Below are 14,192 nucleotides of genomic sequence, written 5' to 3'. Positions count from 1 at the left end.
AGCCGCAGTAATAGGTCTCATTATAAGGGCAAAATACATAAAAGGTTCAGGCATATGTTTTTAATTAGTTTCCAAAAATAGCTAGAACTGGAGAGGGTGCCGTGAAATAATATTTTCACCATTAGAAATGGTATGGGCAGCATTTGAAATTTAACGATTATCTTTTTCTAAAGGACAAGAGATGTACACTTTGAACACTCATAGTAGTGTAGTTTCTCAATCATAATTTAGACAAGGGAGTGCACACAGAATAAAAGGGACACTTATTTTCATATTGATAGAAATGTAGAATTTGCTTATCCTTTTTCATTCTTATCCCTCTACATAGTTTATTCGTAACAGCACCTTTTAGGCTTTTCCTTGTAGAGTCTAATGTACTTATTAGGAAACGTACTCTGTCTATACAAATGTGCAAGAATGAGTCCATGGGTTTTTATTTTAAAATGCAAGTAAGACAGTAGCCGAAATTCTTATTGTTCATTAATATTAAATGTTCCACCTTTTGGGGAGCGTATTAACTTTGAATGGGTTAAAACAGGATTCAGGGAAAGTAGACCATAATAATTAAGTATTTTCTGTGAGAGAATTATTATGGATAAAAGATTAATAACTCTTTTGAGACAAAATTCTTTAAAGATTTCCTTTTGAATTGCAATCTGTAAAGAATAATCTTGTATTGCATTGCAATTCAACACATTATTTCTTCCTGTTGCTATAGAAACTAATTCTGGTGCAGCTGTGATTGCTAATCAAAATTCTAACATTATACAACCTTTTCCTCCTTAGTGCTTCATTTTATTTTTAGTTACAAAATAATAAATTTCAATGGTGAGCCGATAACGGTGGTCAAACATTAATGCAAAGATTTTTAAAAATTTGAGTCCTTTCCAGTGAAAATAGAGAGGTGCTCATATTGTATAGTTTCAATATGAACAACAAAACAAAGCCTTTTTACTGAATTACAAAGGTCTATAATTGCTGTATTACATCAACATTATGAAGCACTTAACTGCTTCATAATTCTAAATTGCTACAATTTCAACCATCTATTTTTGAAGTGTCTGGTTGCTGGTATTATAAAAATGAAAAAATAAAAAGTCCTCAGAATGCCTGAAGTCTTTTAAAACAAAATGGGATGAGAACAGCCTTCCTCTTTTATCCTCCAGGAATTGAGATCACATTTCCAGATTATGTCATAAGAAAAAGCTAATTAGTTGTTCTCATTCTTGTCTTTATTAGTATATAACCACCACCTTGCCCATCTATACTGTTAACATCATCTCATGTAAATCTATGTTTATATTGCAGGCCAGAACTGAATTATATATTTTGTCTTTCTAAGAGCATGGGTTCTTTCCCATTTCACAAAACAAATATAAAAACTTCTCACCAAATTTATTAATAGCAAAAAATGTAACATATGAACTCAAGAAGGCCTAAACTAATTCTAAAATGAAATCTTTGGTATGTTATAGTGTCATATATTATTGCATATATAGCACTTATCAAATTTTATTTTCTGATTTGGTCCATCAAAAACAAGGCAAATAAAAGCTGAAATTTATAATTTCATATTATTGATTGATTTAAGTTATAACTCAGACTTGTAAAAAAGGCTCTTTGTTTGTCATAAAGATGAAATGAAAGACAATGGGAAAGGTAGCAGATATGATTTAATTTCTGTGTTTAATTTTTTACTTTCATTTACTGATGAGCATATGCTGATTGACAGGAGCATGAAAATCTAGGAGGGTATAAAATCTTGCGGACTTGAGAAGGTACCATATATTTAAAATTTGTACTTGGAAATAAATCAGCTCTATTTTATTAGATTCTTGCATCTCTGATGGAATTTGAGCATTGTAAACCCGTGGTTATCTATAGTCCTCAAAGATAACTAGGGATTTATTCCTTATGCATGAGAATTCTTTATCCCTCAAAGATAACTAGGAATTTATTCCTTATGCATGAGAATTCTTTAATATTTTAATGGAAATCTTTCTGATTTGTTTCTTATACTTAGCTTAATTGAATCTTTAATAACAATTTAAGGTCATGATTAATATTGACTACTAGACAAAACCAAAGTAAACTTTGTAAATTAAGATGCTCATGCTAATATAGATGGCATGGATTATGTTGCTAAATGACTGGTTTGGGAAGTAATCCTGTATTTTGCTTTTTGAAAAACCCTTGTTTGATTACTTTTTGTTGTGGCCTCTTGTACAGTTTTAGCAAGGTGACATAACATATCTGTACAGTTTTAACAAGGCAGAATTCTTGCAAAGTTAATCTACAAACGAACTTGGAAATTATGTTGCTTTTTCTCAGGAACATTAGTAATGAAAAATATCTGGCTCTAATCCACTTATTCTTTCTAAGTTACACTGTATAAGAGTGTAGGATTTGTTTTGGCCTGGCTGGTGTGGCTCAGTGGTTGAGCATGGACCTATGAACCAGGGGGTCACACATCTAGTAAATGGCAGAAGTGGAGTTAGAGCCAGGCTGTCTAATACCCCAGGCTGTCTAATACCAAACCCCACATTCTTTTTTTTTTTCTAAATATGTTTTTTTTTAATTGGTTTTTGAGAAGAGAGAGGGGGAGAGAAACATCCATGGGCTGCCTCCTGCATGCCCCCTACTGGGGATCAAGCCTGCATGTGCCCTGACTGGGAATTGAATTGTGACCTCCTGGTTCATAGGTCAGTGCTCAACCACTGAGCAACACCGGCCAGGCCCAACCCTACACTCTTACACAGTGAAGTATTGTTAAGTACCATGTAGACCATAAATTAGTGTGTGAGCAAAAGGCATTGACACAAACATAGGCATCTGTTTGTCAGCCTGCAACCCCTGTCCTGTCATTCACATTGTTGATTAATGCTACACTCTTTCAAAAATTTCTGTTAGGCTGTTTACAGATGACTTGGGTCCAGATTTTATAAATTCTTTTCTATCAAAAGAAAATGCCCTCCAGAAAGCAATACATCTTTTCTAATTCTCCATAATGTTTCTATTGCATAGATTTTATGACACCAACAGTGTGTCTTTGATGTTAACCTGGGACTTAATTTGTGGATAGCAGTACCGACATGACATATTTATTTTTAAATATTGTAAAATGTTATATTTTTTATGTAATTTTCTTTCCCATAGGTTCATTCCTTCAGCAAACAACATTAAGCATTTTGATAGTAGGCCTTCATCTTTTTTCTTTCATGTTGCCTACAACTAGCATATCTTTGGTAATCATAAATATTCATTTATCTATTGAGACCTTACATTGTAGACCTTGGGAATATTAAGAGTCAGTTTCTCTACTTAGAATCTCAGAACAAATAGGGGAAATACATGTTTTTAAGAGCTTTATTGAGATGTAAATCACATACCATAAAAATCACTTGTGTACAATTCAGTGGTTTTTAGTGTATTTACAGAGCTGTGCAGCCATCACCATAATCTAATTTTAGAACATTCTCATCACTTTAAAAATAAATCTTGTACCCATTAGCAGTCATTGTTCAATACGACTCCCCAGCCTAGGCAACTACTAATGTATTTTCTGTCTATATATAGTGTTTGCCTGTTCCACACTTTTCATATTAATGGAGTACTGTAATATGTGGCTATTTGTGACTGATTTCTATCACTTTGATTGCATGGGTTTTCCATATTGTAACATATCAGAACTATATTATTTTGGTATCTCATTGTATAGATGAACGCATTTTATTCATTCATCACTTCATGAATATTTGGGTTCTTTCTACTTTTGGACTATTATGAGTAATAATGCCATTAGCACTCATGTACAAATCATTGTGAAATGTATGTTTTCATTTTTTTTAGGTACATACAATGTAGGAGTGGAATATGCTGGGTCATACCATAACTCTATGTATAACATTTTGAGAAACTGCCAAATTACTTTTCAAAGTGGTTGTACCATTGTACATGCCCATCAGCAGTGTATGAAGTTTCCAGTTACTTCACCTGTTGTAAACACTTCATTAGATGTATTTTTCTGTGATTTGGGGAAATATTTGTTAAAGAATTACATATAGTGCAAAGTACTATGGGAACTAGGTACAGAATGTTGGCACAAAGGATGGAATTGTTAGAACAGGCAAGGTTTTATGCTAGAATGATGGGGTCTTGGATCTTGGAAACAAAGGACATTTCTAGGTTGGCATTGGAAACAACAATATATTGAGCCATGTCCAATATTGGTGAGGCATGATAATACCCATCAATTTTAGGAAAACATGAGTAGTCTGGCAAAGCTGGGACAGTGATTTTCAAATTGCAGATAGATCATGAAATCAATTCTATGGATCTTGAAAAACATTTTAAAAAATGAAATTATATTGACCATAAAATATAATTTTTGCACGTAGTAAGGATAAACATTACTTAGTTCCTGTGATTTAAAACAAAAAGATGTGAAAATGTTTCTTTATAGTACGTACACTAGAATTATCAAGTAGTTGAATAGAACGTCAGGAAACTTTTCATTGACTCTCTCTGTGTAGTGTGTGACACAGGTATGAATGCTTAAAGCTCTAGGATTATAACAATACTAGAGGCCCGATGCATGAAATTCGTGCAAGGGCCTCGCAGCCGCAGTGGCCTGCCTCAGCCCTCGCAGCCCTGGCTTTGTCCAGAAGGTTGTCTGGCTGTCCAGTCTGATTAGTGTATTACACTTTTATTATTATAGATTGTTTAGTCACTGGTTTTTTTAAAGCTCAGTAGAATGACTTGTCAAACTAAGTAGATCAGTGTTTCTCAACCTTTTCCCATTGTTGCTTCCCTACAGAGACAATTTTAATTTAATTTATATAAATCAGTTAATTTAATTTGAATTTAACTTCTACATAAAAGAAAATTACCAGGTAATTAAGATTTTATCTGGTAGGGTTAAGCTTTGATTGGTCACAAATTTGAAATACCTACAATTTTTGTCCCCTACTTCAGAGCTTATTTTAACCCCCTTGGGTATAACATTACCCTCATTAAGAATATGTGATCTAGCTTATTCCAATTGTGTTTAAAATTAGAAGACTTGGAATTTCCATTTTAATCCATGAAGAAGTAACTGCTGTAGGACTTGCTTTTCTGATAATTAGAACACTGGGAAAAATTATAAGAAACATCTGTCTTCATGATTTCCTCAAAAAAATTAAAAGTGGAATTGCTTTTTGACCCAGCAATCCCACTTCTGGCAATATATCCCAAGAATCCCCATCGCAGGATAGTAGGAGTATTGCTTTCCTTGCCCCATGAAAACAACCTGTTAGCTTTGTTCTCTCTGGATTGTTCTGGAGGAAAAATGGTTTGCTAAACTAAAGCTACCTATCAAATACCAAGGCACCTTAATTCGCTCAACAAGGAGGCTTCATCTGGAGTGACATCTCCAGTTGCAGCCATCTTCCAATTAAGTTTATGATCCTTTGTCAAGCCTGTTAATTTTTGCAGTGGCCAAGCTAGTGAAGACATTTATGAGGTCAGCAGTTCTCAAGTCTATGATGGTAGATTAGTCTCTGCTCTTCCCTGGGGGTGTCTTGTTGCTAGAGAAAGGAAGCTCCAATGGTCTCCAGCTGTCCGTTCCTCTACCAAATGGCCACTGCTTAGAAAGCCAAAGTGTGGCTTCTGCCAGGTGCTAAGAGTGTACGTTCTAACTGTAAACCCAAGAACTGGAAAAATAATGCAAGGTGATATTTTAGATCTCTTGATGTTACCTGATGCAGTGATGCAGTGATATGTGGGATTGTTTTTAAATTTCACTTTCTAATTGCTCATTGCATGTGTATAGAAATTGTGTGTGTGTGTGTGTGTGTGTGTGTGTTTTAATATTGCGCTCATATCTAGGGACCTTGCTCAATTTGCTTCTAACTCTAATTTATCTCTAAAATTATTTTGGTATTTCTATATCACAGTTGTCATCTGAAAGTAATGGGTTTTATTTCTTTCTTTGATTCTTTTGCATCATCTTTTTCTCACCTTATTGCACTGGCTAGCACCTCCAGTCCATTGTTAAGTTGAAGTATTGATAACAGGCATTGTTGTCTTGTTCTCTACCTCAGAGGTAAAGCTCTCAGCATTTATTTCAGCACTAAAAGTGATGTTTGCTGTAGGACTTTCAAAGATACTCTTTCTGAGATAAAGGAAATTGGCTTCTATTCCGTTTGTGCAGAGATTTTTGTCATGAATGGATAACTTTTATCAAGAGCTCTTGTAATTCATTATGACTAAAAGAGCATTTGATAATTTTTACCTTTATTCTTTCAATGCAATTAAATTAATTTTCTAATGTTAAATCCTCCTTACATTTATAGAATAATTCTATATTCTTAGGATAAACCAAGTTGGTTGGGATGTGGTACCCTGTATATATGACTCTGGGTTTAGGTTATTAATATTTTGTATAGAATTTTTATATCTATGTTTACAAGATAGATTGGCTTATTTTTTATAAGATATTTTATCAGGTCCTGGTATCAAGGTTATGCTGGTGTTAAGGTTAAATAATTTCAGGAATATTTTCTTTTTCATATTATCTGAAATGTTTTGTATAAGATTTGTGTTTTTTACTTCCTTAAATGGTAAATTCACCAGTGAAGCCATCTGGGTCTGGAATTGTCTTTGTTAGGAAGGTTTTAAAATATGCATTCAATTTCTGTAAAGGATATAATAATATATAATTTTCCTGCTGCTTCATGAGTTTGTTTTGATAGGTTGTGTTTCCCTAGGAATTTGTCTAAATCATCTGATTTTCAAATTTATTTTCAGAAAGTATGAAGGTGTCTTTTTAATGGAGATTTTTTTTAAAAACATTCACAAAATTAACAGAAGTTGGAAAGATATTAGAGTCCCTTTCACCCCCTTGAACTATTTGACAATAAGTGGCCCACTGACCAGCTGCTTTATCATCCCCAAGTACTTTAGTGTATATTTTCTACAAATGAGTATTCTCCTAAATACCCACTATACAACCATCAAAATTAAGTTACTAACATTGATATATTATTATATCTAATCCTCAGAACCCACTCATGGTCAACAGCGCTCCAAATAATGTCCATTATAGCAAAAGGGTCTTGTTCAAAATCATGCTTCGCCTTTAGTTGTCACGCCTCCTTAGACTCCTTCATCTAGAACAGTTCCTCAGTCATTGGTTCCTGAAGATGCAGGCCTTTCCTTTTTAGAATATCTAAGTTTGTCTGACATTTCTCACGGTTAGATTCGGGTTGTGCATCCTGAGCTGGAATGCCACAGAGTGGTGCTGTATTCCTCTCACTGCTTCTTATGAGGTGATGCACCATTTTGATTTGTCCCATTACTCATAATGCCCACTTGGATCTCTCCGTTAGGGAGGTGTATCTACGAGGCTTCTCACTGTAAAGTTGCTCTCGTTAATTAATAATTACTTTGTCAGAAGGTACTTTGTAACTATGTCCATAACCTGTTCCTTAAAGTTCTTTCAAATATTTATATCTAGATGGACTCATGGCATTCCTCCTTCCCTCAATGTGTTGTAAATAGTTACTAAAATTCTTTATTTTGAAGCTCAGATTGTTAGTGGGATTTGGTCAGTGCTAACCCCTTCCAGCTGGCTTCTGTGTCCTGTGGACGTGTCCCCATCATTCTTTGAGTATGTCCCTACTCTAGACAATAAGCTTTTCTAAGTTTGCCTCATGCTTTTCCTTTCCCAGCCCTGGAATTAGCCATTTCTTCATGGAGTTCTGGTTCCTTTTAGTGAAGAATAGATTTAGAAGCCAAGATCTGGGCTCTAGGTATGCTCACTGGTTGAAATATGGTTCTGAAATTCCCCCAGTGGACAGGGGAAGAAGGTTCGCCACGGAGGCGGGCAGCCTTGTTCTTAAAATCCTCCCAGGGTACTCTGAAGTGTGTGTGTGTGTGTGTGTGTGTGTGTGTATACATACAAATTATATGAATATTTACACTATATTTGCTTCTACCTATTATTTAAAAGCTGAGTTCACACTGATATCTTCAATTCTAATTCAACATGATGGAGTTTGTTCTAGTTTTTTCTCCCTTTCCACATTTGTAACTCCCTTCTCTAATAATGGAAGCCAGAGACCTGGCTTTCATGAACCTTTCTGTACATATTTTTGGTTAATGCCCCTCTCTCTGTATGCATGTCCCCTCACCTCATTTGGGTTCTGATATCCCAGGCAGGCTTTCCCACTTGTGCGTGTCCTTGGGGCATGTCCCCGGGACCCTGGGGGTGTCATGACACCCAGGCCGGTTTGCCCCATGGGATGTTCTCATCACTCCACCTAAGCTCTAACTTCCTGTTTGGGGTCTTACACCAGGCTCCAGGCTTCCCCCTTCTCCTCACACAGCTGCCTTCCTCACCCCACCTGGGTCCTCACACCACAATCCAGGCCACCACCACACAAGGACACCCCCCCCCACTCACTTCGCTCTGGTTTTCCCTCGTCAGGCCACCTGTCTGCGTGGATGCCTTCACCAGGTACGTATGCCTGTGTAGATGCCTCTTCCTGGGCTTTGACAGATACCCAGTCTCTTCTCCAGGGTTCTGGTCCTATTGGGCAGTGATTCCACTCGCAGGGTTGCTCCCTTCGCTCAGTGTAGGCACACTCCTCCGTGGGGAACCTTCTTCCCCTGCTGAGGTCTGCTTCTGGGCTGCCTCACCCCGCCTGGGCTCCACGTGCTGTGCAGGGCTACCTATGTGTGCACCCCCTCCGTATCCTATTTGAGCTTTGACACGGCATTTGAAATGTCCTGTTTTATTCTAGATATTAATATTAGTAATTTATGCCATCTCTTTCCCTTCCTGACTAGTCTCTTCCAGTAGTTTATGAGTGTTCTCAAAGAATTCTTTTGTGGTTTGCTGATGTTTTCTATTTGACTTCTGCTGGATATTCATTTTTTTCTACTTTTGTGACTTCTGTGATCCATGGGTTATTTAACAGTATGTTTTAATTTCTAGTTATTTTGTCTACATTTCTATAGATTTTTAAAGTTCTATTTCTGATTTTAGTTTAATTCTACTGTGGTCAGAAAACATCCTGTTTATGTTCCAGTTCTGTGAAATGTGTTGAGCCTTAATTTATTACCCACTGTCTATAATCAACTTGGGCAAGTTTCCAGAGACACTTGCAAAGTGAATTCTCCAGGTGCTGGATGGCCACCATCTCCTAGAGCTGCAGCTAAGGGCCCGCAGGTCACCGTGGACATGCATGCAGTATTTTTCTCAAGGGTTGGAGGATACCTTGTCTTGTTTCGTAGGTGCTGTACAATCCATAGGTAGCAAATTAAAATGCTTAACATGTACCCAAGCATGAACCCTTATATGGATATGTTGTTTCCACAAAACAGTGCATGAAATTAGGTATGAAACAAGGGATAAAGTAATATAGGGCAGCATCATTTTGGTGTTTGATCATCCTACCAGGAATTTCTTAAGGTTGGATGTTTACAATGTGATATAACAACTATAACGTACATTATGTTATTTTGTCAAACAGTTGTTTTAAAGTTTTCTAATATCAATTAAGTTTAAGCCAACTCTTAGTTATTATATTATTAGAGGCCTGATGCACAAAATTCGTGCAAGGGCTTTGGCCCCCACCCGCTGCAACTTTGGAAGGATGTCTGGTCTAATTAGCATATTACCCTTTTATTATTCTAGATCAGCGATGGCGAACCTTTTGAGCTCGGCGTGTCAGCATTTTGAAAAACCCTAATTTACCTCTGGTGCCGTGTCACATATAGAAATTTTTTGATATTTGCAACCATAGTAAAACAAAAGTCAACCAAAAAAATGAGTGCGCATGTCACCTCTGACACGCGTGTCACAGGTTCGCCATCACTGTCCTAGATCCTGTGTGCACAATATGATGTGTTTGTCTATTTGAGAAAAAAAGGCATTATTGCAAAAGTTTTAAAAAGGAGAAATCCTCATAACTATTTTTTTTAATGAAATTCCTATTCCACATACATTTGGGCATTTTTTTACTTGAAAAGTAAAGAGTAAAGGGAGGTATTATTTTCAAAACGTTGAGGATTTTTATAGTAATTTATAATTATATATATTTATACATTCCAATATATGTAGTATGTCATTTGTATATTCTAAAACAATTTGCATATTCCAATTCACAGCTTTAAAATCGTTTCTCTCAAATCCAGAAACAGTGGTGAGGTCTGCCCATGGAGCCTACTTAGCATCTTTAAATACCACTGACCCTCTTTTGGGTAACTTGCCTGGAGTGCAGGTACACTACATCTGAACAAGAGCCAGGTGACGGAGCTCAGCTGTAGACATACCCTGGTTGGCAGGCAGCTAGAGAGCTACCCACTATAAGCATAAATAAACCAAAGGAAGTAACGTGTAACATTATATTACCAGACAGAAGTTATGATGTGCTGCTCACAACCAAAGCAAGTTCAGAGGATTATTATGGTGCAACAGCTAGTGAGGAAAAAAGACTAGTACAAACTACCTTTTTTCAGGGTCCCTTTCGAGACAGAGATGCATAGTCCATTAGAAGAAAAACTGAGCAGTATTTAAATGTAATACCCGATGTTGCATTCAGGGTTTACCTACACAGATTTAGCTGTTCTGCAATTGTAAACTGAACCCTGTTTCCTTACGCGCCCCCCTCCTGCTCCCACGGCTATCCTTGTTCACAGACATGTCCTTAGCCATTGAGATATACCGTGGAGGTAAAAACTCAAAGGACCATTTAGAGTGAAGGAAAAGCGTTGCACATTAACTGCTGGAGGCAGAGATACCTGCTGAGGATGAGATGGAGCCACGTTAGATGGAGCCCAGGCTGCGTGGGGCGGGGGGTGGCCTCGGTTGATGACATGGAGATGGAATGGGAGGGAATGCAGCCTTCATTCCGCCTTTGCTGATTGATGGGGCCTTGACTCCCAGGGCACCTCGTGTCAGGATTCGGATCTAGGGTAGACGTGGAAGAATAGTTTCTGATGCTGTTGAACTGAATGCTAGTTTAATAAGTTCATCTCAGTCATTGAAGAAAACAAATGAAGTTTTTATGTGTTTTACCTACAATATTTTTACCTACGGTGACTAGAGAGAACACCGATCATAAGGAAGTCTGATGCTTCAGGTTTGTTCTGAAAGAAAGAACTAGGTAAGCTATTTCACGAATATTTATCACTCCCATTGTTATGCTATATAACTGGCTCTCTCTAGTATTTGAGAGTATATTTTATTTTCCCCTGATATCGCTGTGCAGGAGGAGAGAGTGGGAAATCCGGTGAGCTTATTTCTGCATCTGAATTTAGTGAAGCATACATGTTTCAATCCAGTTTTTTTTTAAAGTTATTTGCAATGATTGTGGACTGTGCTGCATGTTGAGGCTACTTGGAAACAGTGACCAGATTCTTACTCCTTCTCAGGAAACTGCATTCAGAGAATGAGAAGAACACCCCCACTGGACGAACTGCAGCCCCCACCATATCAGGATGACAGTGGGTCTCCCCACCTCTCATGTACACCCTCAGAAATCGGGGACAGTAAATGTGAATTTTCCCACTGCAGCAACAGCCCAAGACGCTCCTATAACAAGTGCCCGAGTGAAGGAAGCACCGGTCACGAAATAGAAAGTTTTCATAATAAAGGATACGAAGAAGATGTTCCGAGTGACAGCACTGCAGTCCTGAGCCCTGAAGTAAGTAAAAACACATAGAATTTTCTTTGTGAATGTTACTTGGAAGACTGATAATCCTGTGCTTCTCCTCTTGGTAAGAAGAAAGTTTTAGCACTTTGTGGCTTATTGTACCAGTTTCTATCCTCCATCTAATCTTTAACCAGCAGACTTACCAGGAGTGTCTCAACCATTCTGCAGCCGCCCCCCACCCTCCAAAGGAAGATGGAGAGCTGAAAATGAGAGCAATACACAAAATATTGAAAAATTAGCTTCCCCCAAGTTTCAACCTCAAGATAGATTTTTAAAAAAACATTCTGGAAGTATTTGTTTCATAATGAGTGAGGTTTCTATTTATGTTTGTCTCTTTTAAAAATTTATTTTATTTGGGATATTTTTATATTGGGAAGCTGCCCATTAATATTTCACAAAATAACAGTTTTGCATTTTCATATCATAGAATATGGAAGAGATAAGTCATGCTCAGCTTCACTAATGAAATTTGAATTCTTGGCGTCAATTGGTTGTGTTTTAAGTTATTTCCTTTTTTGGAGCAAAAAATGTGAAAATTACACCAAAAATAGGGGCGTTACACATTTGACGTCTTTCCATATTCTAAAAAGAATTTTTAAAAATATTTCTGTAAAGGTAAAAATTATAAAGGTCATCTAGAGGGTTTCATAAGGTAGTATTTACTTTTAAATTTCTTTCTTTTAGATTTGCAAGTTTTTACAACTTCTGTCCTAGACAACATTCTGTAGAACTGTAGTGTGTCATTGTTCTTACTAGCTGAATTTGCCTCTACTGCCACATGTTCAGATAGAAAACAAGAAGTGAGAGGATCCAGGTGGGGTAGGTTCCCCACTTAGGACAGGATGCCCGCAGGCGCAGTGGCAGGGCCACGCTATGTGAATCCTGGTGTATGTGATGCCCATTTGTCCCATCTCACTCTTTCTGCCCCATCAGTTTCCCCCGGTTATGGTGTGGTAGCAAGGACAAGAGTTGAACTAGGAGCAGGGGTGCCAAGGGCCAGACACACATAACTTGTTTTATGGACGCAGTGCAGGGGCAAGTACTCCTGGTCACCAGTGAACCTTGCCAGTTAGCCTACCAAATTGGCATAGGTTTGACCTGATTTCTTTACTAGAACACATGGGTGACAGCTGTCAGCCCAGAAGTGACATGGTCCTGGCTTGGGCTTCCCATCCCTTTGGCTTTCCTTTTAATAAGTAATATTCACTTGTTCTATCATATTTTCTATTTTTCTGTCTATCTTACAAGTTACTTAGTGACTATATTTACTACATCTTCAGAATTCTGCCTGTATCTCCTCCAAAGCTGCTTCATTGTTTATTATCTATAGTTAATACAGCTGGTGAGTTTTGCCCATATTTCAGAAGCTACTAACCAGTCTCTTCTAGTAGAATTGACTATATTCAAATAGAGCAAATGCACTTTACGTAAATATTGAGATGCCAGTAGTCTCTGGTAGTATAAAGTCCACTCTCGTGTTTTTTAAGTTTATTTTACTTCCCATCCCTTTAATAAATAGTAAGAAATACAAAATCTTGACTCTCCTCTTGGTTTAATTCAGGATGTGGCTTAGAGCCTCTCCACTCACACTGCTGAGCTGGGAAAGGAGCTCAGACTCTGCTGGTGGACACTATATTAAGATACCGTGAGAGGGAGGGTTATCTTCTAATTGCCTATTTGCAGAATACACATAAGAGCTTAATCTGTGAAGGTCATGAGAATTGTGAGAATGCACCAAGAGAAACAAAATTCAGAAATAGCTATCTGGAACCTTATAAAAAAATTTTTATTGCCCTGGAAATAGCTGTCATGACACTATTTTAAAAAAACAATTAATTGAAATTTCAAAGCCTTGCAATTAATCATGTATATTTACCATTGTGAAATGGCATGCATTAAAACATTTTGCTCTAAACTGTATTTTTTTTTACAGAGTAAGAATATGTTTATTCTGATTGAATTATATTGTATAAAAAACAATTCTTCTAGGAGACTTTGTCCCCTCCCCCAAGTATTGTTCTTAATTTGTCATCTTTTCCATACATGTTACCAAGGGGGTCATAGTAGGTAGATGTGTAATATTTATCATTTATAAGGTCAAAAACTTGTATGTTTTTAGTCCTCTACTACATCCCTCCCACCTAAACGAGGGCTTGGCACATAGTAGGTGTAATAGTTAGGATCTGTATTAAGCTGTTAGAACAAAGAGTCAAAGGATAAAACTCACAGAAGATCGTCTTTCACTTACGAACGTCCAGGGTGAGTAGGTGGCTTTGCTCAGGGGCCCAGTTCCTTCTTTGTTGTCACTGTCATCTGTAGGGTGCTGTCCTAGTCCCCGGGGTCCGTACTGACCCACACATCCTGTCTCAGTGTCTGCTCTTCTGTGGGAAGAGTGGGAGAGAAAGGAAGTGAAGTGCAAAGCATTTCTTCTATAAACCTGATCTGGATGTTTCATACATAACCTCTGTTTGCTGCCCATTGGCCAAAGCT

The 14,192-nt window shown here is 37.3% G+C and overlaps 1 protein-coding gene across 2 annotated transcripts in view; it reads left to right on the top strand.

Annotated features, from left to right (window-relative positions):
* SYT14 (synaptotagmin 14) overlaps window positions 1-14,192 on the top strand; it is a 110,441-nt gene that overhangs the window by 61,542 nt on the left and 34,707 nt on the right. For both annotated transcript variants that reach the window (XM_006089920.3, XM_006089919.3), the window contains exon 4: window positions 11,422-11,693. In XM_006089920.3, the coding sequence (XP_006089982.1) occupies window positions 11,422-11,693 (272 nt within the window). The remainder of the gene's footprint in view (window positions 1-11,421; window positions 11,694-14,192) is intronic.

This window comes from Myotis lucifugus, unplaced genomic scaffold (genome assembly GCF_000147115.1).
Source record: "Myotis lucifugus unplaced genomic scaffold, Myoluc2.0 scaffold_65, whole genome shotgun sequence".
NCBI classification, from domain to species: Eukaryota; Metazoa; Chordata; class Mammalia; order Chiroptera; family Vespertilionidae; genus Myotis; species Myotis lucifugus.
This window is presented reverse-complemented; position numbering and strand designations above follow the sequence as displayed.